General features: G+C 35.9%; 8 protein-coding genes across 9 annotated transcripts; all 8 read left to right on the top strand.

Annotated features, from left to right (window-relative positions):
- The first annotated feature begins 123 nt into the window (after positions 1 to 123).
- Positions 124 to 2,278, top strand: LOC112457870 (odorant receptor 85f-like). Its single transcript, XM_025021167.1, has 5 exons — positions 124 to 1,008; positions 1,244 to 1,343; positions 1,466 to 1,576; positions 1,718 to 1,873; positions 2,074 to 2,278. Exons 1-5 carry the CDS (start codon positions 188 to 190, stop codon positions 2,125 to 2,127), a joined length of 1,242 nt encoding a protein of 413 aa, XP_024876935.1. The 5' UTR covers positions 124 to 187; the 3' UTR covers positions 2,128 to 2,278.
- Positions 2,279 to 2,984: 706 nt separating this feature from the next.
- Positions 2,985 to 6,387, top strand: LOC112457866 (odorant receptor 82a-like). The gene is made up of 5 exons (XM_025021164.1): positions 2,985 to 3,802; positions 3,992 to 4,091; positions 4,213 to 4,323; positions 6,080 to 6,235; positions 6,309 to 6,387. The coding sequence occupies exons 1-5, from the start codon at positions 2,985 to 2,987 to the stop codon at positions 6,360 to 6,362; spliced, it is 1,239 nt and encodes a 412-aa protein (XP_024876932.1). The 3' UTR covers positions 6,363 to 6,387.
- A 1,735-nt stretch (positions 6,388 to 8,122) lies between these two features.
- LOC112457871 lies at positions 8,123 to 10,445 on the top strand. The gene is made up of 5 exons (XM_025021168.1): positions 8,123 to 9,005; positions 9,334 to 9,433; positions 9,724 to 9,834; positions 10,058 to 10,213; positions 10,285 to 10,445. The coding sequence occupies exons 1-5, from the start codon at positions 8,185 to 8,187 to the stop codon at positions 10,336 to 10,338; spliced, it is 1,242 nt and encodes a 413-aa protein (XP_024876936.1). The 5' UTR covers positions 8,123 to 8,184; the 3' UTR covers positions 10,339 to 10,445.
- Positions 10,446 to 11,195: 750 nt separating this feature from the next.
- On the top strand, positions 11,196 to 12,019 carry LOC112457877. Its single transcript, XM_025021176.1, has one exon. It carries the CDS (start codon positions 11,207 to 11,209, stop codon positions 11,996 to 11,998), a length of 792 nt encoding a protein of 263 aa, XP_024876944.1. The 5' UTR covers positions 11,196 to 11,206; the 3' UTR covers positions 11,999 to 12,019.
- Positions 12,020 to 12,373: 354 nt separating this feature from the next.
- Positions 12,374 to 12,950, top strand: LOC112457865 (odorant receptor 33a-like). The gene is made up of 3 exons (XM_025021163.1): positions 12,374 to 12,421; positions 12,583 to 12,693; positions 12,786 to 12,950. The coding sequence occupies exons 1-3, from the start codon at positions 12,419 to 12,421 to the stop codon at positions 12,948 to 12,950; spliced, it is 279 nt and encodes a 92-aa protein (XP_024876931.1). The 5' UTR covers positions 12,374 to 12,418.
- Positions 12,951 to 18,515: 5,565 nt separating this feature from the next.
- On the top strand, positions 18,516 to 20,506 carry LOC112457872 (odorant receptor 63a-like). 2 transcript variants are annotated; one of them, XM_025021171.1, is made up of 5 exons: positions 18,516 to 19,425; positions 19,595 to 19,658; positions 19,836 to 19,946; positions 20,183 to 20,338; positions 20,419 to 20,506. In XM_025021171.1, exons 1-5 carry the CDS (start codon positions 18,608 to 18,610, stop codon positions 20,470 to 20,472), a joined length of 1,203 nt encoding a protein of 400 aa, XP_024876939.1. In that variant the 5' UTR covers positions 18,516 to 18,607; the 3' UTR covers positions 20,473 to 20,506. The 2 variants fall into 2 exon arrangements, with proteins under 2 accessions (XP_024876939.1, XP_024876938.1); XM_025021170.1 differs by having other exon boundaries at positions 19,595 to 19,694.
- Positions 20,507 to 22,208: 1,702 nt separating this feature from the next.
- On the top strand, positions 22,209 to 23,636 carry LOC112457876 (odorant receptor 83a-like). Its single transcript, XM_025021175.1, has 5 exons — positions 22,209 to 22,536; positions 22,843 to 22,942; positions 23,042 to 23,152; positions 23,253 to 23,408; positions 23,583 to 23,636. Exons 1-5 carry the CDS (start codon positions 22,223 to 22,225, stop codon positions 23,634 to 23,636), a joined length of 735 nt encoding a protein of 244 aa, XP_024876943.1. The 5' UTR covers positions 22,209 to 22,222.
- A 1,776-nt stretch (positions 23,637 to 25,412) lies between these two features.
- On the top strand, positions 25,413 to 27,360 carry LOC112457875. The gene is made up of 5 exons (XM_025021174.1): positions 25,413 to 26,236; positions 26,584 to 26,683; positions 26,802 to 26,912; positions 27,042 to 27,197; positions 27,287 to 27,360. Exons 1-5 carry the CDS (start codon positions 25,413 to 25,415, stop codon positions 27,338 to 27,340), a joined length of 1,245 nt encoding a protein of 414 aa, XP_024876942.1. The 3' UTR covers positions 27,341 to 27,360.
- The last annotated feature ends 321 nt before the right edge of the window (positions 27,361 to 27,681 follow it).

The following is a 27,681-nucleotide window of genomic DNA, read 5'->3' as shown; positions in this document are numbered from 1 at the left end:
TTCTCGAAGCACCACGTACCCTTTTCAGATAATCGAACAAAGTTTTCCGCTACTCGCTTAGAAAATTTCCGCGTAAAATCCCTTTTTCTTCCACGGAGACTACAAAGTGGCGCAAGCGCAAATCACGTCGATGACAAGCTCGTAGCATCGCGACTGTCAGTACGTATCAATCATCCGTACTGCGATAATGGAAAACTCGCTCCATTATCCTGATACCGGCGACGAGCCTAGGCTGTATAATCAGAATTACAAAAATGATCTTCGAGCCAATATGCGGCTGAATGTCTGGGTCATGAAGATAATCGGTACATGGCCGCTGAGACATTCCTGGATAGAAACACTGTGGTACAGAGCGCTGAATGTCATCTGCTACGTGCTACTGGGTTTTCTTCTAATTCCCAGCGGCATGTTCATCGTCCTGGAAATCAAGGACTTCTACAACCAATTAAAACTCGGCAGCGCTCTCACCTTCTTCTTCATGGCCGTTTTGAAGTACTGCGCCCTGCTTCTGCGGGAGGAGGACATACGTAGATGCGTCGATTACATCGAGGATGACTGGAGAAACGTAAAATACACGGACGAAAGGAGGATGATGCTGGAGAACGCGAACTTCGGTCGTCGATTAGCGGTCGTCTGCAGCTGCTTCATGTACGGCGGTGTCTTGTTCTATTTCGTGGCGGTGCCGTTAACTCGCGCGAAGACCGTCGAAGAGGATGGCAATCTCACCTATCGTAGGCTGGTGTTTCCAGTGCCCAACGTGATCGTCGACACCCGTCGTAGTCCCGTCAACGAAATCTTTTATTTCATCCAGCTATTTGCCGGTTTTATCATCCACAACATCACGGTAGCCTCATGCGGCTTGGCAGCCCTCCTCGCGACGCATGCTTGCGGACAGCTGCAGGTGCTCATGTCCTGGATAAACCATCTAGTTGACGGTCGTGAAGGCGTCAACGATACCACGGACGAGAGACTGGCTAATATAATACAATTACATGTGCGCATCTTGAAGTAAGTATGACTTCGAACCTGTTAAAACATTGCATCGTCATTTGTTAAATGTTGCGATGCCAAAAATTAATTTATACCGACAATTAACTAATGTTATGCGATAATATATTTGACAATAATTTAAGTTTAAATAATTAACAAGCAAACTTCTTTGAATAAAGAGATATTGCCACATAAAATATAATTTTTATAAAGAAGATATGCTATTATTAGTTTCTTCTACGTATTTTTTTAGCTTCATATCGCTAACAGAGGAATTGTTGCATGAAATATCTCTGATCGAAGTTGTGGGATGTACATTGAATATATGTTTTCTTGGATATTATTGCATGATGGTACATATCGACTTAACATAATAAGTTCATGAATCCTATATTTTTATAAATAATATAAGAAGAATCATTATCCCTTTTTGATGTTAATTATTTGGCAATCATACAAATTCTGTGTATTGTAGGAATGGGATTTTAAGCAACCTGTAAGCGGCTTAACATATTTGATACTCCTCATTTCGCTAACATTCAACATATTTATATTTTGTTACATAGGCGAACTTTTAACGGAACAGGTATACCAGTTATTTTCCAAAACATTATTACACAACGTCCAAATCCTTCGAACTTCGAACAACGATATATTGTATATAATAGCGCCAGATAATTTGAAACACTTTTCGTGACAATCATCTATAACAGAAATCTTATGACAGACTGTAAAAGTACGTGAGAGCTCGTACATGATCGATTGGCACCGGCTTCCAAAAAAGAAGAGTCTTGCCGTAATCTTGATAATATGTATGTCCAACGCAACCACCAGACTGACTGCCGGAAATATAATCGAGCTGTCCATCAGCAGCTTCGGTGACGTAAGTATTATACTCATATAATTAAAAAATTTAGAATTCTACATTACCTATTAATATTTTTTAAAACTCAAGAGTTTAATTAAAAAAAAAAAAGAAAACAACATATAACAAAATAAAAAATCTGTTGCATTCTATGATCAAGATAAATATCTTTAAATTAATCGTATAAGATATTATAACAATATAATTATTTTAAAAAGGTTATCAAATCATCTGTCGCTTACTTGAACATTCTACGAAAGTTTACTACATGAGAAAGTACGATTTGAAATGGTAGTATTCATCAAATGACATTAAATCCTTCACGAAACTACAGTAAACTTTATACGAGTACGTTTATTCAATGAATCTTGATACTTGCGCTCCGAATAAAACAGTCGAAGTATGTAATATTGCACTTTTTCAATTATTATCTGGTACTATTTGGAGATTAGACTTGTCTTCTCAGATAGTATCATTAGATACGTGCACTTCAGTTATTTTATATATTAATAAACTATTGATGCTCCAATACAAAGCAGGATAAACTACTTCCCAATGTATCTTTATAAAAATATACTTCGTTCAAATGATATTACGGGAACAATTCTACTACATTATACAACAATTTTTACAATTTGGAGAACATATCGCAAAAAAATAAGACAAAACATTTCCTTCATTTGAAAACCAATCATCATCATATCATTGTAATATCATTATTTTTATACGACTCATATATAAGTATTAAATGTAATCTACATACATGTATACGTATGAAAAATCGTGTTTATCGTGTAATATCGTACAACACTTACGCAACAAAGAAACATTTGCGATCCGTCCCGATCGCGGAAAAAATCTCCGCGAAGAATGTAAATCTTTTCCGTTTATAATTCATGAACAGACAGGTGCAGCACCGCATGAGGAAACCTACGATCCCCCTCGCGGAAATCGAGAATTGCGTCTGCAAAGTTCACCCTTTGTGTTCCGATCGCTTTGATCGCCCCTTTCCCAGAAGCTAGAAGGGAAGGCGCGCTGTAACAGCGCAGACGCGGCGCGCGTTTGACTTTCCTCGTTCAAACTCTCGCGCATTCCTCTCAGTGACCGTCGAACCTTTGCCAGTTCAATAATGCTAGAAACTATCATGGAAAGAACGAATCCTGTCGCAACGGTCTACGAGCATGAGAAAGACATGCAGCTGAGCGTTCAGCTGAACCGTTGGATACTACAGCCGATCGGTGTCTGGCCGAAATTAACTGAGATTTCACATATGGAGAAATACGCGTACGGGCTGATAAACATAATTTGCACCAGCCTGATCGGCTTCCTCTTCGTGCCTTCTGCCATCTTCATGGCACTCGAAATGGATAACACGTACCACATCCTAAAACTTTCCGGTCCGCTGAGTTTTTGCCTAATGGCCGTTGTCAAGTACTCCTCGCTGATCTTCCGCGAGAACGATATTCGCACGGGTATCAAGCATATCGAGAGCGACTGGATGAACACCCAGCATCACGGCGATCGGGTCATCATGATCAGGAGCGCGAAGTTCGGCCGACGTCTCGTGGCCATCTGCGCGTTCTTCATGTACGGCGGTGCCGTGTTCTATTATCTCGCTCTGCCTTTCAGTAAGGGCAAGATCACGGAGAGCGATGGTAACCTGACGTATCGGCCACTGGTGTATCCAGTCGCCCGGGTGATTGTCGACGCGCGACACAGTCCCATCGCTGAGATTCTCTTCTGGATCCAATGCTTGTCGGGTTTCATAGCACACTCCATCACTGCCGGTGCCTGCAGTTTGGCCGCCGTGTTCGCGATGCACGCTTACGGCCGCCTAGAGGTTTTAATGCAATGGATTGAACACCTAGTAGACGGTCGGGAAGACTTCTGCGATAACGTGGACGAGAGATTGGCAATGATCGTGCAGCAGCACGTTCGAATTTTACGGTGAGTCATTCTCCGACGAGGATCGTTGATATCTTTTCAAATTCTCATTAAACAGTGTCATTAAAACTGTAGTGAAGTGCTCTATATAATATGTATTTATAGAGCACCCCAATTACTTTTTATTTGTTTACGTAACGACATTCTCTTGCGAAATATATTCTGTCCGATAATACATTCGTTACCTTCCAGTTTTATATCGCTAACGGACAAAGTACTGCGTGAAATATCTGTCGTGGAAATTGTAGGATGTACGTTAAACATGTGTTTTCTTGGATATTATACTCTCATGGTATGCATATCGTACAAAATGTACGTACCATGCGAAGCGCTTTGCTATTTCGAAGCAATGTCGGAGAACAACGTGTACGATTTACAATGGAGCCTCGAATACAGGAATCTTTACTTTCCAGGAATGGGAGAGTAAAGAGACTACAAGTTATATAACGTATATCGTTCTTCTTATATCTCTTACGTTCAATATTTTTATATTTTGTTACATCGGCGAACTTGTTGCCGAAAAGGTAAAGTACTTATAAACAAATTGCTTGCACTTCCCGTGAAAAAATATTCATATCTGATCATATATGATCATATATGTTTGGCCATATATGGTCAGATATGGAAATTGGCCAGATCTGAGGATATATGATCTGATCATACCTGATCAGATATTAACATATACAATAATACCAGATCATATATCCTCAGATCTGGCCATTCATATATGATCATATATGATCAGATATGAATATTTTTTCTCGGGACATTTTCAAAAGTTATTTTTTAAAAGTGTGTGACTTTATTATAAAAGTAGACTCCACGATACAACTAATACAAAAATTGTGCCGCTCTATAGTGCGAGACAGTGTCGTGTCTTTTGATACCGTTCTTATTATAACACTGTTTGTCAAATTTTAAATACGAGAAGCAGATCCCATTGAATGCCCATCTATCCCATCTATCGAATACTTTGAGATGCAATATCTGATCTGATCATATATAATCTTATATGACTATATAAGTTCATATATGATTATATATGCTCTATTATATGGGTATGTAAAACTTATATCTGTGTTCATATCTTATTTATATATGTTCATATACTGTCAGATATGAATATTTTTCCCGCGGACATTTTATTCGCCTAAAAGTCCGGGAAAAATATTCATATCTAACAGTATATGAACATATATAAATGAGATATGAACAGATATAAGTTTTACATACCCATATATAGAGCATGCATATATAATCATATATGGTTATCTATCGCCATATATGATCAGATTTTGTGTCATGTATAATGTACGATGTGATCATATATGGCGATAGATAACCATATATGATTATATATGCTCTATACATGGGCATGTAAAACTTATATCTGTTCGTATCTCATTTATATAATGTTCATATACTGTCAGATATGAATAGTTTTCCCGGACATTTTATATCATTATATCCCAATCTGGTCATATATAGACAGATCTGATCATGTTTCATATCATTTCCGGCCATATATGAACATATACAATCATGCATATACAGCATCGTGTCTTGTCATATATGATCATATACAGTGCCGATACTGCCGATACAGTTATGTATGGCCACATATAATTATATCTGATAATACATGGCCAAACATTCTTTATATACGACCATGTGAGGCCAGATACGATTATGTATAGTGTCATATCTGCTACACATAATAATATGTCTGACCATATATGAACTTATATGATCAGATCTTGTGCCATGTATAATGTACGGATCTGATCATATATGGCAATAGATAACCACATATGATTATATATGCTTTAAATATGGGCATGTAAAACTTATATCTGTTCATATCTCATTTATATATGTTCATATATATATCATATATGTTTATATATGTTCATATACTGTCAGATATGAATATTTTTTTCACGAGTTGTGATAAATTAAAAGCAAACTTTATGATAAAGTATATTTTCACGGTATATTTTTATAATAACAGGAATATTATAATTCTAATAATAATAGAATTTATAAAATTTATATTTTAGAAAGTAACTCTTGGGCCGGTATTCATAGTCGGTTCTTATATTTAAGACCGTCTTAAGTACAATCTTAAGATGTCATTAACCAATTACAGAGCTGTATTAACATTTTAAAATATATTACTTAAGATAGTTTTAAAATAAGATCTGATTATGAATACCAGCCTTATAGTAATTGTAATTGTGTATCACATAAAAGAAATAACAAAAATAATCTTGTAAACAGTGCAAGAAGGTCGGCGAAGTATCGTACATGATCGATTGGCATCTTCTATCGGGAAAGAAGGGTCTCGCTCTCGTATTGATGATCGCGATGTCCAATTCGTCAGTCAAACTTACAGCCGGAAATCTCTTTGAATTGTCCCTCAGTACTTTCGGCGACGTGAGTAACGCAGCATCAATGTCTATCATATTTGTTTCGAGCAATATGACTTATACATTCGTCCAACTGATAGGTGGTTAAAACATCTGTCGCTTACTTGAACATGCTGCGTACGTTAACTACATGAAACTTGTTCGAAATGTCAAAATTATTAATACAACGATTAATTGCAAATAAATGCTAATTATAGTTGCCTGATGCATATGGTGAAGAAAAAAAGAAATAAATATGTAGTATAAATATTTTCCTTTAAATTATCTCTTGACGCTACATATATTATTACATAAGGTAAAATCATGTAATACAAAATACAATTGAAAATATTAGAATTTTGTTTTCATATTATTGTTATATGTCAAATAGTATCATTAGATATGTGCATTTTTACTATATATCTCATATTTTTATATTTTTACTCATGCTTGATGAACTATACTGATTACTGATGCTTCAAAATGCAAAGCAACGAGATAAAATATTTTTCAATATATTTCTATAAAAATATATTTCGTTCAAATATTATACATATATAATATTTGTTCATATATTAATAGAGAGAGAGAGAAGAAACAGTTCTATTCTATTATAAAATAATATCTAGAATTTGGAAAACATATCTTGAAGTAAAACAAAGCATTTTCTTTTCATTTAAAAACATGATATCTTTATTTTTATAAATTTGTGTAAAAGTATTACATATTTTTATAATTCGTCTATTTAAGTATTTTATGTAATCTATATATATGTATTTGTATGCAAAACTATATTCATCCACATATGATATTATATAATACCTTATACAAGAAAAAATCATTTGCGTTCCGTCCCGATAAGTCGCGGAAAATATCTCCGCGAAGAATGTAACTCTTTCCTTTCATAATTCATGAACAGACAGGTGCAGCAGTACCACATAAGAAAACCTTGATCCCCCTCACGGAAATTGAAAACTGCTCACATAAAGTTTATTATGTTCGTTTCCTGCCTACGTATCCTGCCGATCGTTTGATCGCCCTTTTCCTAGCAGGAAAGTCGCGCAGAACAGCGCATTCGCAACGTTATAACAGATTTTTTAACTGTCAAGATAATGCATGTGTATATTTGTATATATGTGTAACATTTTCCGTACATGGCATTCGGCTTACGTAATTATATGCAGCACAAATCACTTGGCGCGCGCAATATCATTTCTAACTCGTAAATGTAAACTTTTGAAAATTGCATTGTACTTTACGTCGCACGATGGTTTTCTTCTTTGTTGACACGCAAACGCGGCACATATTCTGTTTTTACAAAAAGAGAGACCCTCGTCATTATACATTTGTCTGATCAGACTAGAGTTTCTCGTACTGCTTAACAACCTGTCGATATATAAAAGAACCTATATTTCGATACAAAGCGAAAATATTTCCCAATATTATTTCATAAAATATATTACAAAATTTTTATTTTTATGATATAAGAACAATTTTGCTTCATTATAAAATAATGTCTTTAGTTTGAACGACATATCTTAAGATAGAATAAAGCATTTCTCTCAATTAAATACGTACATACAGTAATAATATATGTTTCCATGCGAGTCACTTTTAAGTATTAAGTACATAATATACATGTACATATATGCGAAATCGTATTCATCCACGTATAACATCGTGCTAAGTCTTAGAAAATATATCTACGAAGAACGTAGATCTCTTCCGTTCATGAACAGAATAATTCATGAACGGAAAATGTGCGGTGCACCACACAAGGAAACCTTGAACCCTTTCACGGAAGTTAGAAAAAACGCGATTATAAAGTTTACCCTTCGTTTCCTGCCGATCACTTAAATTGATCGCCCCTTTCCTAGAAGGGAAGTGCGCGCGGAATAGCGCAGCCGCATTTGACTTTCCGCACTCGAGCTCTCGCACAATCCTGTCAGTAATCATCGAGCTTTCACTGACTCAACAATGCATGAAACCGTCATCACAGAGAAGGCAAATCCAGTCGCGATCGTTTACGATCACAAGAAGAATATGCAGCTGAGCATCCAGCTGAATCGATGGCTTTTAAAGCCGATCGGTGCCTGGCCGAAATCAACCGAGATTTCAAGTATCGAGAGATACGCGTACGCGCTGGTGAACATCATTTGCACCAGCCTGATCGGCTTCCTCTTCGTACCCTCCGCAATCTACCTGGTGCTCGAAATGGATGACGCGTACAATATCTTGAAACTTACTGGACCGTTGAATTTCTGCCTGATGGCCGTCGTCAAATACTCCTCACTGATCTTCCGCGAGAACGACATTCGCAGGGGTATCGAGCATATCGCGAGCGACTGGACGAACACTCAGCATTACGGCGATCGGATGATCATGATAAGAAACGCGAAATTCGGTCGGCGTCTCGTGACGATCTGCGCATTCTTCATGTACGGCGGTTTCACGTTCTATTATCTCGCTCTACCGTTCAATAACGGCAAGATCACGGAGGACGGTGGTAACTTGACGTATCGGCCACTAATGTACCCGGTCGCCAGGGTGCTAATCGACGCGAGACACAGTCCCGTCAGTGAGATTTTCTTCTGGATACAGTGCCTGTCGGGTTTTATCGTGCATTCCATCAGTACCGGCGCATGTAGCTTAGCCGCTGCTTTCGCGATGCACGCTTACGGCCGTCTGGAAGTCTTAATACAATGGATAGAACACCTGGTGGACGGACGGGAAGATTTGTGCGATAACGTGGATGAGAGGCTAACGATAATCGTGCAACAGCACGTTCGAATCTTAGAGTAAGTCGCTCTCCGACGAGCATCGTCGGTACTCTTACATTCAATACATATATGGAGGAGTAAAAGTCATAGTGGTGTAAGTCAAATTTTTTTAAATTTTTTTTCGCGTGCATATTATAGATGCAATCTATACAATATATAAATTGCATCTATATGCACACGAAAAAATATGATTAAAAATTTGACTTACACCACTGTGGTTTTTACCCCTCCATATGTATCTGTACAGGGCGCTGCAATTTACTTTTAATCATATAGAAACAATTAACAAAGTCATATTTTTCCTACAAAACATTTTCTACGTGATAACGTGTCGGTTACTTTTTAGTTTTGTATCGCTAACGGACAAGATACTGCGTGAAATATCCGTCGTGGAAATTGCAGGCTGTACATTAAGCATGTGTTTTCTTGGATATTATATTATCATGGTATGCATATCGTACAAAAAGTACGTACCACGCGAAGCGCATTGCTATACTAAAACAACAGTCTAATTTACACAGACTGTTCGGTACGCGTAAAAATACTATATTCGTATCAAATCCGTATCAAATCTCGGTTTACACCGGTATAACCCGAGATTTAACACGGATTTGATACGAAATAGTACAATACTTGGCACGCGTACCAAACGGTCGGTGTAAACTAGGCCAATATCAGATTCGCGATTTATAACAGGTAAAATGTAATTCCGAATACAGGAATCTTTACGTTCCAGGAATGGGAGACTAGAGAGATGACAAGTTATGTAACGAACATTACTTTATATATATCTCTTACTTTCAATATTTTTATACTTTGTTACATCGGCGAGCTTGTTAGCGAGAAGGTAAAATCATACAGTCCTAATTTAATTCCTCTGCACCTCTGATAAATTTAATGCCAAATCTCACAAATACAATACATTTCACAGTATAACATAATTTTATGATACGAGCAATAGAATAATTTAATAATATACAAAGAAAATAAAATTCAAAATCTTATAAAGTAATTCTTAACGGGTATAGAAAGTTATATTTATTCGTATAAAAAAATAATCTTGTAACCAGTGTAAGGAGATCGGCGAGGTATCGTACATGATCGATTGGCATCGTCTACCAGGAACAAGAAGCCTCGCTCTCGTGTTGATGATCGCTATGTCCAATACATCGGTCAAACTTACCGCCGCAAATCTCTTTGAGTTGTCTATAAGTACTTTCGGCAACGTGAGTAACGCAATGTCTATCGTATCTTTTTGCGAGTAGCATGATTTACACATCCTTCATCCAATTAACAGGTGGTTAAGACGTCGATTGCCTACTTGAACATACTGCGTACATTAACTACGTAAAACTTGTCCGAGGTATAGAAATGAATAATACGACCACTGATTGCAAATAAATGTCAATTAGTTATCCGATATGTATCGAGAAAAAAGAGAAATAAATGTAATTTTAATAAATAAGAGATTGACATATTTATTATTATTTATTAATATAAATATTGATATTCTCTGAAAAAAAAGAGTACAAGTATGTCTCGCCTAGTTTTCTACTAAAATGTGTCTCAGAGCTGCACACATCATTACACGATATAAAATCATGCAAAGCGCAATCTAAAATACTTATAGAATTTTGTATATATTTTGTAAACTTTCATATTACTATTATATCGTCGCGCTTATAATTTGTAATTAAAACAAACTTTCAGCTATCAGTGAGTTGCAGTAATCATTAGATAATGCATGTATATAAACTATAATATTTTACCTGGTATGACATTCTGCTTGCACGGCAACAGGAGCAAATTACCTGATTTTACCCTTTCCGACTTATAAATTTACACTTTACGAAGCGGTATATGTTCGTGCGTCACACACGGCAATTCTTTGAAACGTTGCATTCATCCGACACTTTAGCACGTACAATTCGCTAGAGTCTCTTTCGCGTAACCCTGTCATTATGCGCAGACGTTTTGTGCACGCAAGCGCGGCGCACACTACTCTTCCCGTAGAAAGAGAGACCGTCCATTATCACATACATCTGTCCAGTCATGCTCGAGCTTCTGGTCCCACCTGACCATCTGTCAACCGAAATGCGGAAACGGTATTAATGCTATATTAACGAAAATTCTCAACGCCCGGGAAAAAAAACGAGACGAGCGCAGAAATCGCGTGTTAAATATTAATTTAAAAACAGAAAAAGAAAGTGCAGTTAATTATGGGAGATTCGATGAAGATAAACAGTGAAAATGATTTTAATTACGCAGTGCAAGTAACTCGCATTATCATGCGAATGATCGGCGCGTGGCCAATTTCCCGTTACGCTTCCAGTGTGGAAAGAATCGCGACTCGCTTACACAAAGTCTTTTGCTACTTTTTATTCGCGTTCATCATCGTGCCGGGTCTCCTGCTGATGTTCTTGAAGGAGCGCGACGTCAAACGTAGAGTGAGATTACTCGGGCCGCTTCTGAATTGTTGGATGGGTTTCATGAAGTACAGCCTGCTCGTGTACCACGCGAGAGAGATTCAATATTGTCTGAAGCAGGCGCGGCAGGATTGGGGGGATACGGTTGATTTGAGGCATCGGCAAGCGATGTTATCCAAGGCGAGGATAGGGCGAAAATTTGCGATTGTCTCTGCCGTCTTCATGTACGTCGGCGGATTGTCTTACCGTACTGTCGTGCCGCTCTCGAAAGGACGAATGCTCACGCCGATGAACACCACGGTGAGAGCGCTGGCATGCCCGAGCTACTTCGTCAAGTTCGACGAACAGGCCTCGCCGGCATACGAGATCGTCTTCACTCTGCAATTCTTCGCAGGATTGCTCACCTACTCGGTAACGGTCGGCGCGGCCGGATTGGCCGCGTTTTTCGTCATGCACGTTTGCGGACAACTAAGTGTCTTGATAGGCAAGTTCCAGCATCTCAACGACATGCCGGAACCGAACGATAGGGATGTCGCGATATTGCTGGCTGATATCGTAGAGCATCAAATAAAAGTGAGACGGTGAGTCGACAAAGATGAACGTGATGGGGAAGATTTTTATGGAAGTGAAACGCTTTATTAATTTTGTTGAGTGCGGATAATTACTAAACGGAATTGATATAACAGAATTAGAATGTCACTATTGCGATGATTTCTTTCAGATTATGTCTATTACAAAAAATACAACAAAACATTCCGATTAAAATTATAAAATTATTACAATTATCACACATACGACAAATACTATTATTTTATTTTAACATTTTATTAAATATATCTTAATATAATGTTGTAAGCAAAACTATATAAATAATACAATCATTAAAGAGATAAATCGTCTAATTACAGTTTCCTAAAACAAGTAGAGGAATCAATGCGATATGTATGGTTAGTGGAAATAGTGGGCTGTACTATACTTTTATGTCTTACGGGGTACTACGTTATTATGGTAATCTCGTCGAACAATTTCCGCGAGGCGGAATCTTTTATCTATGCGTAATAATTTGACAGTTCTAACTGATTCTTGCATAAAAATTAATACTGAGATAGTATTTGTTAAATATTATTGTATCGCAAGCTTCGTGTATTGCAACAGTGATAACTTTATAGGAATGGGAAAGTAGCGATTCTACAGCCATGTTAACTATGTCTGTGATACTTACATCTTTCGCTTTTTCCATTTTTACTAATTGCTACGTCGGTCAACTGTTGACAGATCAGGTAGTTAGTGTTGACATTCACATTATGCGCTGTCTAAATTGAACACCAACGTCTTCATAAGAACAAAATATATACTTAATTAATTGTGACAGAGCCTGAAGCTTGGATTAATGACGTCCACAACCAATTGGCATCGTCTTCCGCATAAAAGGGCTCGAACTCTAATCCTGATAATGGCGGTTTCTAATATTCCGGCAAAAATCTCAGCGGGCAAAATGATAGAAATGTCTCTACCTACGTTCAGTAATGTAAGTTGAAATCTTGTCTCATTTTTTTTAACTTGTGTGTGCCAGTATTAAATTATATGTTTGTTTCGTTATTTCATAGATTGTTAGAACATCAATGGCGTACTTTAATCTACTCCGAAAATTCATCACATAATTTTGATGAAATTGACTGTCATAACAATTCAGTACTCAAATATTAATTATCTGTAATTAACGCCACCTTTGAAACGAATGGATAAGATAAACAATCAATACTTCTTATTTTAATGTTAATCTCTCCCTTTACCTTTTATGAATCTTAAAACATTTCATAAAAAATAAGAGAAAGTTAAACAGCATCTTTTCGGCATTTACATTTACTTAAGATTATTAACTTTAAGATTACTTGTTGCAAAAGATTCAATATTGACTTAATTAACAATTCGCTTATTACTGATCAATACGACTCACGATCTACGATGACCTATATAACGCAAGGTAGATGTACTTTTGTCAAAAACCGTCTCATGTAAATCAATTCCATCCTGTAATTCCGTCCTGTAATTCCTCGAATTCGCAAAATATGCACGCACGTAACCCGTTGCACGTAACCCTCGAACTTTTAACCGCGCTGCGATAGAAGCAACCGAGGTAGAGACATGCAAACTGGCACGTTTAATCGTATTTTTACCTGTCAGTTGCAATCATGCGATCGCTTTGCAAACAAGTGAGAGGGTTTTCCTCCGATTCGTCCATAATGCCATAATCGAACGAACGGATTCACGGAATTCCAACTATGAGTTGGAAATTAGATACACCGTACAGGTGCATAAAACGATTCCAACGATTCTAAAACTGATTGGTATATCATAAAAAATAGTGATGTTGGGTAATACGAAATAGTTCGTATAACCCGCTATATTTTTAAGTATTGCATTTTATACCCTACTATTTCTTTCTTTCGGGAATAATATTATTATAATGAGTATATGAGTATATATATATATTATTATGAATAAAAATTTTAAACATATTACTTACATTTGTACGACATTATCATAAAAAAGTATAAAAAGATAATAAATTATATATTATATTTATTTGATTTATAATAAATTATAAGAGATATGTATAATATAATAATCATTATAAACTATATTTTAAAAGGTTGTTACCGCGTCCAACAGGTTAGCTCAGACGGTCCACGTCTGAGAATGATTTACCGTAAGATTCGAACATACTGTTGCACGATCATTGTCAATCTCTCATCCACGTTATCGTAGAAATCTTCCCGACTGTCTACTGGGTGTTCAATCTATTGTATATGAAGACTTTTAGGCGGCCAAGCTGCATGTGCCTAACCGGCATCGGCAGTGATGGAGTGCTATGAAACAGACACGTCGTCTATCGGGAAAAGAGTCTCGCCCTCATATTGATAATTGCTGTGTCTAATACGTCGATCAAACTTACCGCCGAAAATCTCTTTGAGTCGTCTCTGCCAAATACTTTCGACGTAAGTAATGCAATGTCTATCGTATCTCTTTGTGAATAGCATAATTTACACATCCTTCATCCAATTAATAGATTGGTTAAGATGTCGGTTACCTACTTGAACATGCTGCGTATATTGACTACTTAAAATATGTTTGAAGTATAAAAATAATTAATAAAACCACTGATTGGAAATAAATTTCAATTAGTTAGCCGATACGTATCAAGGAAAAAAGGAGAAATGAATTTTAATAAATAGGAAATTAACATATTTATTATTATTTTATATTATTGCAATATTTGCTGAAAAAAAAAAAATTTTCATCAGTTTTTCTACTAGACTATGTCCTGGAGCTGCACACATCATTACGCGATATAAAATCATGCAAAGTACAATCTGAAATATTAGAATTTTGTATAATTTTGTATTATATTATGATGTCGCGTTTGCAGTTTGTAATTAAAACAAACTTGCATATGTAACGAGTTGCAATAATTGTTAGATAATATGTATATAAGAATTATAACATTTTACTTGTATGACATTCTGCTTACATAGCAATATGCCGGAAATTACCTGACTTTACACTTTCTGGCTTATAATTTTAAATTTTACGAAATGATGTATGTGCCATGCATCACACAGTAGTTTTTGGCAACATATTTAATCGATAATTTGGCATGTAAAATTCGCCTATTCTCTTTCGCGTAACCCCGTCATTATGCGCAGACGTTTTGTGCACGCAAGCGTGGCGCCGCACACACTATACTCTTACCGTAGAAAGAAAGACCATGCATCCATTATCACATACATCTGTCCAGTCATGCTCGAGCTTCTGGTCCCACCTGATCATCTGTCATCCGTAAACCCGAAACGCACATGATTTTGATGAAATGACTATTATAGGAATATAGTATTCGAATTGTCTGTAATTATAGTACTCGATAGTAATCTGTAATCTATTAATTATCTGTAATTGACACTACCTTCGAAAGGAGTGGATGAGATTACATAATCAATACTTCTTGATTTAATCTTAATTTTTTCTTTTCATTTTAAGACGTTTCGTAAAAAATCGAGTAGAGTAAATAATAAATTTTTGGCATATTTTACATTTACTTAAAATTTCTAATTTTTAGGATTAGATACTGCAAGATATATTAATCATTGACTTAATTAACAATTTGCATAGTTTTGTTAATTTAATATAATCCACGATTTATGACCTATGACCTAACTCAAGACAGACTGTTCGTACTGTCTTGCTAAAAACTGTCCCGTATGAATCGATTCTACCCTGATGTAATTATCTCCTATCGGCAAAAAATTGCGCGCACGCAATCTTTCGTACCAAACTTTTAATTGTCCTGCGACAGAACCACCGCGCGCGGTGACAAAGACGCGACAGCTTGCATAATGAAAACTGAATTCATCGTACTCTCATCAGTTATGATCATGCAACCGCTTCGCGAACAAGTAATCTAGGGAGAATTTATGAAGAATGTTTTTCTCTCATTTCGTTCGTATATATGTCATTATCGAACATATTAATTTACGGAATTCCAACTGGATAGGATACATCAGCTATATCATGCACACATTGGGATTGTATTCGGCTGAATCTGAAGAAGAAAAATTTCGAGAAATCCCGAAGAAATGGACGAGATTTTTTAGAAGATTCCTCAGAATGGTTTCTGTTCTTCAACCTAATATTGTAAGTGCTTTACATATTTTTGAACATGGACGTTTAAAAGTGTTTCATGATGACCGACGAGTTTTGCTTGTGATATATTTTGAGATCGATTAAATATCCGATTATTAAATCTTAAATTCAGGAAAACTAAGTAAAATTATTCTTGGATTGTAAGTTATATATTAAATATATATTTCCTTGAATTATTATATAATGATATATTTACATCTATTTAATTTTTAATATGTGTAATAAGTTCATATATCCTATATGCTATATAATATATCAGAAATATATAATTCTTTTTTGCTGTTATTTATTTGTCAGTCACAAATTATATATATATTTTTGAAATGAGATTTTAAACAACTTGAAAGTAATAGCTTAACACATCTGATATTTCTCATTTCACTTACGTTCAACATAATCATATTTTATTTTATAGGCAAATTTTTAATGGAACAAATATGACTGTTATTTTCTTTAACATTATTTTATGTTATAGAAAATCTTCCGACAAAAATATATAATACCAGGACAATTTAAAACATTTTTTGTGATAAACATCTCTGTACCAGAAATCTTGTGATAGACCATAAAAGTACGTGAGAGCTTGTATTAGACGATCAATTGGCACCGACTTTCGAAAAAAGAGCCTTGCCATCATCTCAACTGGCAGGCTTATTGCTGGACATATAATATTGGTCTATCAGCAGCTTCAGTGATGTAAGTACTACATCCACATTATAAAAAAAAAATTGGAATTTTGTATTTTATATTAATATAGTATTTGAACTACGAAAATGCAAGTTTTTTACAAGAAAACAAAAACATGCGATAAAATAAAAAATATGATTGCAAAATCAAAATAAATACTTTCAGTTACACACAGATATTATAATAACGCAATTATCTTAAAAAAGGATTATAAAATCATCTATTTAAACATGCCTATTTAAATATGCTTTAAACGCTTACAACTTGAGAAAGTACGATTTGTTTGAATTATAGTAAATAATTAAAGTTTTGATGGAACATATATCATAAAATGCAAAGCATTTTCTGCATTTAAAAACATATTAAAATAAAATTATTTATTTTATATGCCTTATTATGTATAACTATTATGTAATATACATGTATACGTGTAGAAAATCGTATCTTTCCAATGCTATGTAAGTAATGTGGAACAGTATTTTATGTACGAAAGAAACACTTGCGATCCGTCTCGAGAAATTGCGGAAGATATTTTTGCGAAAAATATAAACCGCTCCGTTCATAATTCATGAACAGACACGTGCAGTACCACACGAGGAAACCTTGAGCCCTTTCATGGAAGTTAAAAAACGCGACTATAAAGTTTACCCTTCGTATCCTGCCGATCGCTTGATTGCCCTTTTCCTAGCAGGAAAGTTGCGCAGAACAGCGCATTCGCGAAGTTATAACAGATTCTTTAACTGTCAAGATAATGCATGTGTATATTTGTATATATGTGTAACATTTTCCGTACATGGCATTCGGCTTACGTACACAGTAAAAAATTTAATGTCCCAGAAAATCCACTCTAAATTTTGTGTTAAAATAACTCATGCATTGTGTTATTTCTTACATTTAGAAATGTTATTTTAGTCGATATAACATTTCTAAATGTAAAAAATAACACAATGCATGAGTTATTTTAACACAAAATTTAGAGTGGACTTTCTGGGACATTAAATTTTTTACAGTGTAACTATATGCAGCACAAATCACTTGACGCGCGCAATATCATTTCTAACTCGTAAATGTAAACTTTAGAAAATCGCATTGTACTTTACGTCGCACGACGGTTTTCTTCTTTGTTGACACGCAAACGCGGCACATATTCTGTTTTTACAAAAAGAGAGACCCTCGTCATTATACATCTGTCTGGTCATACTCGAGCTTCTCGTACTGCTTGACCACCTGTCAATATAAAAAGACTCATATTTCGATACAAAGCGAAAATATTTCCCAATATTATTTCATAAAATATATTACAAAATTTTTATTTTTATGATATAAGAACAATTTTGCTTCATTATAAAATAATTTCTTTAGTTTGGACGACATATCTTAAGATGGAATAAAGCATTTCTTCAATTAAATACGTACAGTAATAATATATGTTTCCATGCGAGTCACTTTTAAGTATTACATAATATACATATACATATATGCGAAATCGTATTTCATCCACGTATAACATCGTGCTAAGTCGTAGAAAATATATCTACGAAGAACGTAGATCTCTTCCGTTCATGAACAGAATAATTCACGAACGGAAAATGTGCGGTGCACCACACGAGGAAACCTTGAACCCTTTCACGGAAGTTAGAAAAAACGCGACTACAAAGTTTACCCTTCGTTATTTTCTCCCGATCACTTGATCGCCCCTTTCCTAGAAGGGAAGTTCGCGCGGAATAGCGCAGCCGCATTTGACTTTCCGCACTCGAGCTCTCGCACAACCCTATCAGTAATCATCGAGCTTTCACCGACTCAACAATGCATGAAACTGTCATCACAGAGAAGGCAAATCCAGTCGCGACCGTTTACGATCACAAGAAAGATCTGCAGCTGAGCCTTCAGCTGAATCGTTGGATGCTGGAGCTAATCGGTGCGTGGCCGAAATCCACAATCTCATGGACAGAGAGATACGCGTACAGGCTGTTGAACGTGATTTGCACCAGTTTAATCAGCTTCCTCGTCATACCTGCCGTCGTCTGCATAGTACTCGAAATGAATGACTCATACATTATCTTGAAACTTTCTGGAGCGCTGAGTTTCTGCGTACTGGCCGTCGTGAAGTATTCCTCGCTGATTTTCCACGAGAAAGACATTCGCAGGGGTATCAAGCATATCGAGAGCGACTGGATAAATACTCGACATTACGGTGATCGGATCATCATGATTAGGAGCGCGAAATTCGGCCGACGCCTCGTAACGATCTGCGCGTTCTTCATGTACGGCGGTGCCGTCTTCTTCTATCTCGCTCTGCCGTTCAGTGTCGGCAAGATTACGGAGAGTGACGGAAACCTGACGTATCGGCCATTAGTGTATCCGGTCGCCAGAGCAATCGTCGACGTACGATACAGTCCTGTCAGTGAGATTTTCTTCTGGATGCAATGCTTGTCGGGTTTCCTCGCGCACTCCATCACCGCCACTGGATGTAGCTTGGCCGCCGTGTTCGCGATGCACGCCTACGGCCGTATGGAAATCCTAATACGGTGGATCGAGCATTTGCTGAACGAACGGAAAGATTTGTGCGATACCATGGATGAGAGATTGGCGATGATCGTGGAACAGCACGTTCGAGTTTTACGGTGAGTTACTTTCCGACGAGCATCGTCGATGCCTCATCGCGCGTTCAACATATATGTATACCTTTGTGTAGAGTTTCAATTTAATTTTAAATTGTTTAGGAACATTTTATGAAATCCTACTTTTCTGTTAAAAGTATTTTTGCGCGATAATATGTCCGTTATCTTTCAGTTTTATAGCACTAACGAACAAGATACTGCGCGAAATATCTGTCGTGGAAGTTGTGCAGTGTACAGTAAGCATGTGTCTTCTTGGATATTATGTTATCATGGTATGCATGTAAAGTGTACGAAGAGTACATACCGCGTAAAATGCATCGCTGTTTCGGAACAATATTCTAAACCGATATGTGCGGTTTACAACGACGCGCACAATATGTTCTCGAATATAGAAGAGAACCTTTACGTTGCAGGAATGGGAGAGCAAAAAGACTACAAGTTATATAACGTATATTGTCCTGCTTCTATCTTTTACGTTCAATATTTTTATATTTTGTTACATCGGCGAACTTGTTGCCGAAAAGGTAAAAAGTCCTAATAATCATACCATTTTTTTGTTAGATTTTAATGGAAAATCTTGCAAGCACATTTCTTTCATGGTATACTTTTATAATATAGCAGAAGTGTTATATTTTTATTATAATAATAAAATTTAAGAAATTTAGAATTTATTTTAAAAAGCAATTCTGAGCGACGTAAGCATAGTTATGTTTTGTATTAAAAAATAAGTAAAATTCATTAATAACAATTCTGCAAACAGTGGAAGAAGATCGGCGAGGTATCGTACATGATCGATTGGTATCGTTTATCAGAAAGAAAAGCCCTCGATGTCGTGTTAATGATTGCTATGTCCAATGCATCGATCAAATTTACCGCTGGAAATCTCTTCGAATTGTCCTTCAGTACCTTCAGCGACGTGAGTAACGCAATGTCAAATGTTTATCGTATCTATTTGCGAGCAGCAAATGACTTACGTGTTGCTCATCCAACTTGTAGGTGATTAAGACATCAGTCGCCTATTTTAACATGCTGCGTACATTAAATATATAAAACTTGTTCAAAGGGTAAAAATTATTAATGCAACCACTGATTACAAATCAATTAATTATTTGATATGTATCAACAGAGAAATGGTTTTAAGAAAGAAAAATAGTATTTATTATCATATTTGATAAAAAAGGGAGTTTAATTTATCTGTATTACGTGAAAAGAACTGATGATATACAATTAATATAGAATAAACTTACCATTTACAATCTAAACTCGGATCTTGGTAGCCTAATAATATTTTCCGTATGTATTTTCTGTGTGATTTGATTCTAATAATCTCGAAATCGAAAACCGATTATTTACCGTTATTTAAGATAACCACCGAAAAAATTCAACTATTTATTGCGACTTTTGTAGATGTAAGTTTATCCAATAACTTTTATATTAACATTTTTCTGTAGATAATAAAATTTCAATGCAAGCTTACCTCTGCTTCCATAAATTTTCTTCAAATCTTGCTACTTTTATTTTTAACTATTTAATAGTTATTACGTTGTAATATTTATTATTAACAATTCTTGTATCATTCTAATACATAGGGAGCTTACGGAGACCTAGAAATGTTATTACAGTAAAAAATACGCAAAGATTGTTCAGATCTATCAATTATAACCATTTCAGGTGATGAAAATAGCGTTTGCTATTTAAATATATAGTCAGTGTCAGAACGGTAGCGACATAACACTAAACTAGATAGACATGGCATAAAAATTTTTGGTAACAAATAAAATGTAAATTATTACTAACTGATGTAGTGATATAGTTGATTCTTGTCGCATTAATAAAAAAGCACATTTTTATTCCTTAATAATGTCATTATACACATACTAATATATCTCATTTCATGTTTTATCTTATTAATAACGATATTACATGTACGATAGATTACATATACGATATATGTAATGGACAAGATATAATTTCTGATGGCTAAAGTGTCAAGAACAAAGAACGTCGCCCTTTCATATAATACAAATAACATTAAGAATACTATTCGTTAAACAAAAGGGAATAATAGCTACAAACTTGATTGCATTCGTCGACCAAGCTATCTCACAAATAGTGTTTTAGATGTTCTCGTATAACAACCACTGCGATTTCATGCAACAAGTAACTATAGATATCGATTACGTTCTGTCTCAGCCGGACGGTGCAATAATTTGTTCTCTCTCCTCGCGTGTCCGCGCAGGCGCTGGCACAACCACTGCTTCGTTGAGAAACGCAGCCAGTAGTAGTGATCAGTACCTAGCGCGCCTTCCGTGAATCGACTATGAAGCGAGCTTCTAGAGAAACCACCGTGGACGTTTACAGGCGAGATAATGATTATAGTTTGCAGTTTAATCGTTGGTTTCTGAGATCGATAGGCGCCTGGCCGGAATTAGAGACGAATTCGATGACCAGGAATATCCTGATGAATGTCCTACGATTAACGTGTCACTCTTTAATAGCTTTCACCGTGGTACCTTCTATATTATACATATTATTTGAAGAGAAGGATTTCCGCCTGAAACTCAAGGCTATAGGGCCTACGAGCCATCTTCTCATGGGCGGAATCAATTACTGTTCTCTCCTGCACCAAAACGATCGGATACGCACGTCTATAGAACATATGGAGACCGATTGGCGGATGGCGAAGAGAGGACACGATCGGAAATTGATGCTGAGAAACGCGAGAGTGGGACGCGCTATAGCGGGAGTTTGTGCGCTCATCATGCAGGGTGGTGTTATTTGTTACAATATAGCGAGGGGAATGTCGCGGATAGCCGTAGTGATCGGCAACGAGACGATCGAGACGGGTCGCCTACCGTGTCCGTCATTCAACAAATTCGTGGACACCAGACTTAGCCCGGTGTACGAGGTCGTGCTCGCGTTGCAGTGTCTCTCGACTATCGTGGTGAACAACATCACGATCGGCGCGTGCGGTCTCGCCGCCGTTTTCGCGATGCACGCTTCCGGCCAGCTCAACGTGGTGATGCTACGTCTCGAGGAACTCGTCACGGAAGAGCAAGATCTCCTCCAGTTGAGACTGGCGAACATCGTGGAGCACCATCTGCGAGCGTTGAGGTAAGAATCTTAAAAGATTACGCGCAGATCGACTTTAATTATCCAGAAATGATACACAGTTGTATTTTATACATTTTTACTGGCCTTTAGACAATCTCATGTAAAACTTTTCTCGTAAAACGTAATTTTTGCTTGCTTTTAAAAAGTGCCAGGAAACTATATAACACGTTGGATATATTATTTTATAACGCTTTTTTTAAATATGACATATTTGCAGAATTGCAACTATCGCGGCTGTAGGATATTCGGATAAAAATGTTGAGTAGCTTTAACGTCGCGGCTATGCTGTGGGTGTGTCGATTACAGGTTTCTTTCACAATTGGAGGCAATTATGCGCCAGATATGTTTTGTGGAATTAGTCGGGTGTACGTTCAACTTATGCATGCTAGGATATTACACCATTACGGTATGCTAAATATTTGAGAAAGGTGAATATATAACAGATCGCCTATCGTTATTTCCTATTTTAATTTTAAACGCTCTATCACTTTATGTGTCTTTTCAGGAATGGCATGAAGAGAGTATAAACACTATAATAACATATGTCATGGTACTGACATCGATGATGTTTAATATCTTCATATTTTGCTTCATTGGCGAACTCGTAACGGATCAGGTAAAGTAATCTTTTATCTCTAAAAACTTTTTTTATTAATTTGTCTCTAATGATTAAAATATTATTTGTGCTTGGATTAACGGATTTAATTTCGTGATAGTGTAAAAAAGTTGGTGAAGTAGCTTATATGACTGATTGGTATGAATTGCCGCATAAAATTGTTCTCGATCTCATTTTAATAATCTTACGATCAAGAGTTGTTATCAAAATCACGGCAGGAAAGATATTTCATATGTCTATCCAGACTTTCGGTGTTGTGAGTATTATGAAAATTATAAATATAACTTCTAAAATTATAATAAAATAAATTTAGTAGTATTTTCTATTACTGAAGTATACGCAAAAAGTATAAATGTATAATTATTATGTATACATTTATTTTAAATAATAACAACATATTAAAATTAATGATAATATTAAACATTTTTAGGTAATTAAAACATCTGTCGCATACTTGAACATGCTTCGAACTTTGACTATGTAAATTGTATATGACGAAATACGAGTATTTGTATTTTCTCTATAATAGATATTATAAAATATAAACTATTTCTCGTATGAACTGTTTTATACATAAATATAATATAAATCTAATTCACATATAAACGTGCAAATATATAAGTAATAATACAGGATGATCATAAAGTTTTTCCCTGATTACAAAACGTTATAACTGACATACTATTTTAGATAGAGATATGCGGTATTGTGGCATTCTATAGCTAAACTCACCAAGTTTCGGTATTGTTTTCACTTCTTCAAGTATTTTCGCACTTCTGACGTTAAATCTCTACAAATGCATTTTTTTTAATGTATGAGTCTTATAATACGTCATTTTAATGTACCTACAATAATCTTATTGTATATATATATATACAATAGACGATGCCAATCGATCATGTACGATACCTCACCGATTTTTTTGCACTAGCAAGGGGATATTTTTTTCATCAAACATATTTATTATATGAAATATCAAATATACTGCATTTTAAAAATTAATTATATATATATATATATATAATTAATTTTTAAAATGCAGTATATTTGATATTTCATATAATAAATATGTTTGATGAAAAAAACAATCCCCTTGCTAGTGCAAAAAAATCGGTGAGGTATCGTACATGATCGATTGGCATCGTCTACGAGGAAAAAGGGTCTCGCTCTCATACTGATCAACACCATGTCAAATTCATTCGTCAAGCTTACCGTCGCGAATTTTATCGAACTGTCCCTTAGTATTTTTGACGATGTAAGTAAAACGTTGTTTATCAAATTTGTTTACGAATCGTATGACGATTATGTGCCGTTTATCTAAACAGGTGGTTAATACATCGGTTGCCTACTTGAATATGTTACGTACATTAACTACTTAATAGAAATTCGAAATGTACAAATAACTTTATAACGTTATAACTTTATTACATTAAACTTACGTTACTTTATTACGTTATAACTTTATTACATTTAACTTTATTACATTTATATAGAGAGTAATATATTGTAAAAAAGGACTAGCAATTTCATAAAATCAATTAGTCATCCAGTGTCGCGTCAAAATAAAGAGTAAGAAAAATAAGAAATAAATGCAAATTTAACAAATAAAAAATATGTGCATTAAGTTTGGCGTTTATTTTAAAATGTAATACTTCTTTAATATCTTATCTCTCTCTAAGTTTCTTCTACTTATACTATTTACAATTGAAAATTCTCTAATTAATTTTTAGAGCATAATCATATTTTTATTATTATACATTAGAAAATTATTTCCAAATTTATTTAACACGATTAATTTATTTACACATTGTAAGAGTTATAAAATTATATACTTTCAAGTAGAATAAAAAAGCAAGCGCAACGATGTTATAATCTGTTTAGTACACAGATATAAATAATCAATATATAAAACATTGCAACATTTTATAATACTCTAAGGAAGAATTCTTGAAAAGTAGAATCACATCGCGATTCTTATATCAATGACATCCCGACTGCTTCGCGGAAGATATCTATGGGGAAGAGAATACAAGTTTTACGCACATAATTCACGGAACAGTGACCACTATATCATACAAGGAAGAGGAAGAGGTGAATCCCCTCTTGGAACTCACGTAAAAGTCAATATAAAATGCACCCTTCAACTTCATGACATGACTGATTGTTTGATCGCTCTTCCCTTGAAAGTCGAGCGCGCAAGCGCTCGACGCTATCCGTCCTTCAATCCTTTCAGTACTACCTGAGCTTCCGTGCTTTCACGATGCGCGGATCACCGTCTATTCAGAAGTCAAGTCCGGTCGCGATCGCGTACGATCATGAGAAATACGTGCGGCTGAGCATCCAGCAGACCCGTTGGATACTGAAGTCAATCGGCGCCTGGCCGAGATCACTCGAATCCACCTCTCCGCTAAACAGATACGCGCACTTGCTGATGAACGTAATTTGCATCGGTCTGGTCATCTTCCTCTTCGTCCCGTGCGCCTTATTCGTCGCGCTCGAAGTCGAGGACACGTACAGCACCTTGAAGTTCACCGGGCCGCTGAGCTTCTGCCTGATGGTATTCCTGAAGTACATCTCACTGATCTTTCACGGAAGAGATATCCGCGTGTGCGTCGAGCACGTCAAAAGCGACTGGATGAACACGCGGCATCGCGGTGATCGCGCGATCATGGTCAGGAACGCGGAGTTCGCCCGTCGTCTCGTGATGACCTGCACGATCTTCACGTACGGCAGTGCCGCGTTCTATCACATCGCCATGCCGATCAGCGCGGGCAAGGTTACGGAGGAGGACAGTAACATGACGTATCAGCCACTGGTGTATCCGGTCGCTAGGGCGATCGTCGACACGCGTCACAGTCCAATTAGTGAGATTTTTTTTTGGATACAGTGCGTAGCGGGTTTCGTTACGCAAGCGGTCACAGCCGCCGCCTGTTGTTTGACTGTCGTTTTAGCGATACACGCTTACGGCCGTTTGGAGGTTCTCGTACAGTGGATCGTGCATCTGGTGGACGGGCGAGAGGATTTTTGTAACAACGTGGACGAGAGGCTGGCGATAATTGTGCGAGAACATGTGCGAATTTTGCGGTAAGTTTGCTATCCAGAAAATAATAATTATCTTCTTTAAATGTGTTGTATCAGGCATGGTCAACTTCGAGCTTCGGAGCTGCTACGACACTTCTCCCTTTCTATCTGCTCCATCTAAGAGCGAGGGAAAGGGGCTCCTCCGTTGGACGTGTCGTGACTGCGGAGCTCGAAGTTGACAATACCTGTGTTATATACTCAACATTCTTCATTTCTATGCAAGAAAAAAGTTTTATTCGCAAAATAATTCGCACAAAAGAGAATTGTGAAAATTATATATTGTTTTCTTATCTGCAATTTTATGACTGACTGATTCCTATATGTCCAACCATACGTGTAATGTTTTGCAGTTTTATATCGTTAACGGAAAAAGTATTGCACGAAATATCTCTCGTGGAAATTGTAGGATGTACGCTAAACTTGTGTTTTCTTGGATATTACGTTATCATGGTAGGCATATCGTGCAAAATGTACGTGCGGCAGAGCACGCTATTCCGCAGTAATATCAGAATACGATCGATGCTATGCAGAATATGTGTTTCCGAAAATAAGAATTTTCAAATTGCAGGAATGGGAGATCGGCGATTTCGCAACTTACGTAACATACGTTATTCTGCTTATATCTTTCACCTTCAATATCTTCCTATTTTGTTATATAGGTGAACTTGTCGCCGAGCAGGTATAATTTCTCACTATCAAATATTAAAAAATATACGCGATTTTACGAAATAATTTTTATTGCTACAAATGTAAGGTAATGTGTAATATATTTAATAAATTAATAAATTAATCTTGTAAATATATACAGTGCAAGAGGATTAGTGAAATATCGTACATGATCGACTGGCATCGTCTAGCGGGAAGGAAAGCTCTCGCTGTTATATTAATGATCGCGATGTCCAATTCATCGGTCAAACTTACTGCTGGAAATATCATCGATTTATCAATAAGCAGTTTCGGTGATGTAAGTACTAATATGAATTAATTGTAAATCCTATATAATGTAATAATAATTCATAAAATTAATTTATAAATCATTCATTAAACAAACAGGTGATTAAGACGTCGGTTGCCTACTTGAATATGTTACGTAAACTAACTTCTTAAAAATTTTCTTCTTAAAAAAGTTTATAGATTATTTATATTGATGAATTGTATTTGCAATAAATAATAATATTCGAACAATAAATAATAAGATTGAACTTTAGAAGATACAATGTCAATTAGTCATCCAACTTTGCATAGAAATAAAGAGAAAAGGATGGGATGTATTAAATTAACACTTATCTAAAAATCTATCACATCTTCTATGTCTAAATACGTTTAATTTGCCGTATATGTAAATTCTCTTTGTCTAAATATGCGCAGTCTATCGCATATATAAATCTTCTATTATTTTTACATATTCATAATTATTTAAAAAAACAATATACACTCAACAAGCTCCG

This window comes from Temnothorax curvispinosus, unplaced genomic scaffold (assembly GCF_003070985.1).
Source record: "Temnothorax curvispinosus isolate PA1 unplaced genomic scaffold, ASM307098v1 QBEX01008391.1, whole genome shotgun sequence".
NCBI classification, from domain to species: Eukaryota; Metazoa; Arthropoda; class Insecta; order Hymenoptera; family Formicidae; genus Temnothorax; species Temnothorax curvispinosus.
Note: the sequence above shows the minus strand (reverse complement) of the source record. Positions and strands in the feature narration are given on the sequence as shown.

Bases quoted from the DNA above. Each gene is read 5' to 3' on its own strand.
- LOC112457866 (XM_025021164.1), top strand. From the start codon at position 2,985: ATGCTAGAAACTATCATGGAAAGAACGAATCCTGTCGCAACGGTCTAC. The intron at 4,092-4,212 runs GTATGCATATCG...TTTACTTTCCAG, and splicing joins TTGGATATTATACTCTCATG to GAATGGGAGAGTAAAGAGAC. The intron at 4,324-6,079 runs GTAAAGTACTTA...TCTTGTAAACAG, and splicing joins GCGAACTTGTTGCCGAAAAG to TGCAAGAAGGTCGGCGAAGT.
- LOC112457877 (XM_025021176.1), top strand. From the start codon at position 11,207: ATGGGAGATTCGATGAAGATAAACAGTGAAAATGATTTTAATTACGCA.
- LOC112457870 (XM_025021167.1), top strand. From the start codon at position 188: ATGGAAAACTCGCTCCATTATCCTGATACCGGCGACGAGCCTAGGCTG. The intron at 1,009-1,243 runs GTAAGTATGACT...GTATTTTTTTAG, and splicing joins TTACATGTGCGCATCTTGAA to CTTCATATCGCTAACAGAGG. The intron at 1,577-1,717 runs GTATACCAGTTA...ATCTTATGACAG, and splicing joins GCGAACTTTTAACGGAACAG to ACTGTAAAAGTACGTGAGAG.
- LOC112457876 (XM_025021175.1), top strand. From the start codon at position 22,223: ATGTCGCGGATAGCCGTAGTGATCGGCAACGAGACGATCGAGACGGGT. The intron at 22,537-22,842 runs GTAAGAATCTTA...TGTCGATTACAG, and splicing joins CACCATCTGCGAGCGTTGAG to GTTTCTTTCACAATTGGAGG. The intron at 23,153-23,252 runs GTAAAGTAATCT...ATTTCGTGATAG, and splicing joins GCGAACTCGTAACGGATCAG to TGTAAAAAAGTTGGTGAAGT.
- LOC112457865 (XM_025021163.1), top strand. The intron at 12,694-12,785 runs GTAGTTAGTGTT...TAATTGTGACAG, and splicing joins GTCAACTGTTGACAGATCAG to AGCCTGAAGCTTGGATTAAT.
- LOC112457871 (XM_025021168.1), top strand. From the start codon at position 8,185: ATGCATGAAACCGTCATCACAGAGAAGGCAAATCCAGTCGCGATCGTT. The intron at 9,006-9,333 runs GTAAGTCGCTCT...GTTACTTTTTAG, and splicing joins CAGCACGTTCGAATCTTAGA to TTTTGTATCGCTAACGGACA. The intron at 9,835-10,057 runs GTAAAATCATAC...TCTTGTAACCAG, and splicing joins GCGAGCTTGTTAGCGAGAAG to TGTAAGGAGATCGGCGAGGT.
- LOC112457872 (XM_025021170.1), top strand. From the start codon at position 18,608: ATGCATGAAACTGTCATCACAGAGAAGGCAAATCCAGTCGCGACCGTT. The intron at 19,426-19,594 runs GTGAGTTACTTT...GTTATCTTTCAG, and splicing joins CAGCACGTTCGAGTTTTACG to TTTTATAGCACTAACGAACA. The intron at 19,947-20,182 runs GTAAAAAGTCCT...TTCTGCAAACAG, and splicing joins GCGAACTTGTTGCCGAAAAG to TGGAAGAAGATCGGCGAGGT.
- LOC112457875 (XM_025021174.1), top strand. From the start codon at position 25,413: ATGCGCGGATCACCGTCTATTCAGAAGTCAAGTCCGGTCGCGATCGCG. The intron at 26,237-26,583 runs GTAAGTTTGCTA...AATGTTTTGCAG, and splicing joins GAACATGTGCGAATTTTGCG to TTTTATATCGTTAACGGAAA. The intron at 26,684-26,801 runs GTAGGCATATCG...TTCAAATTGCAG, and splicing joins TTGGATATTACGTTATCATG to GAATGGGAGATCGGCGATTT.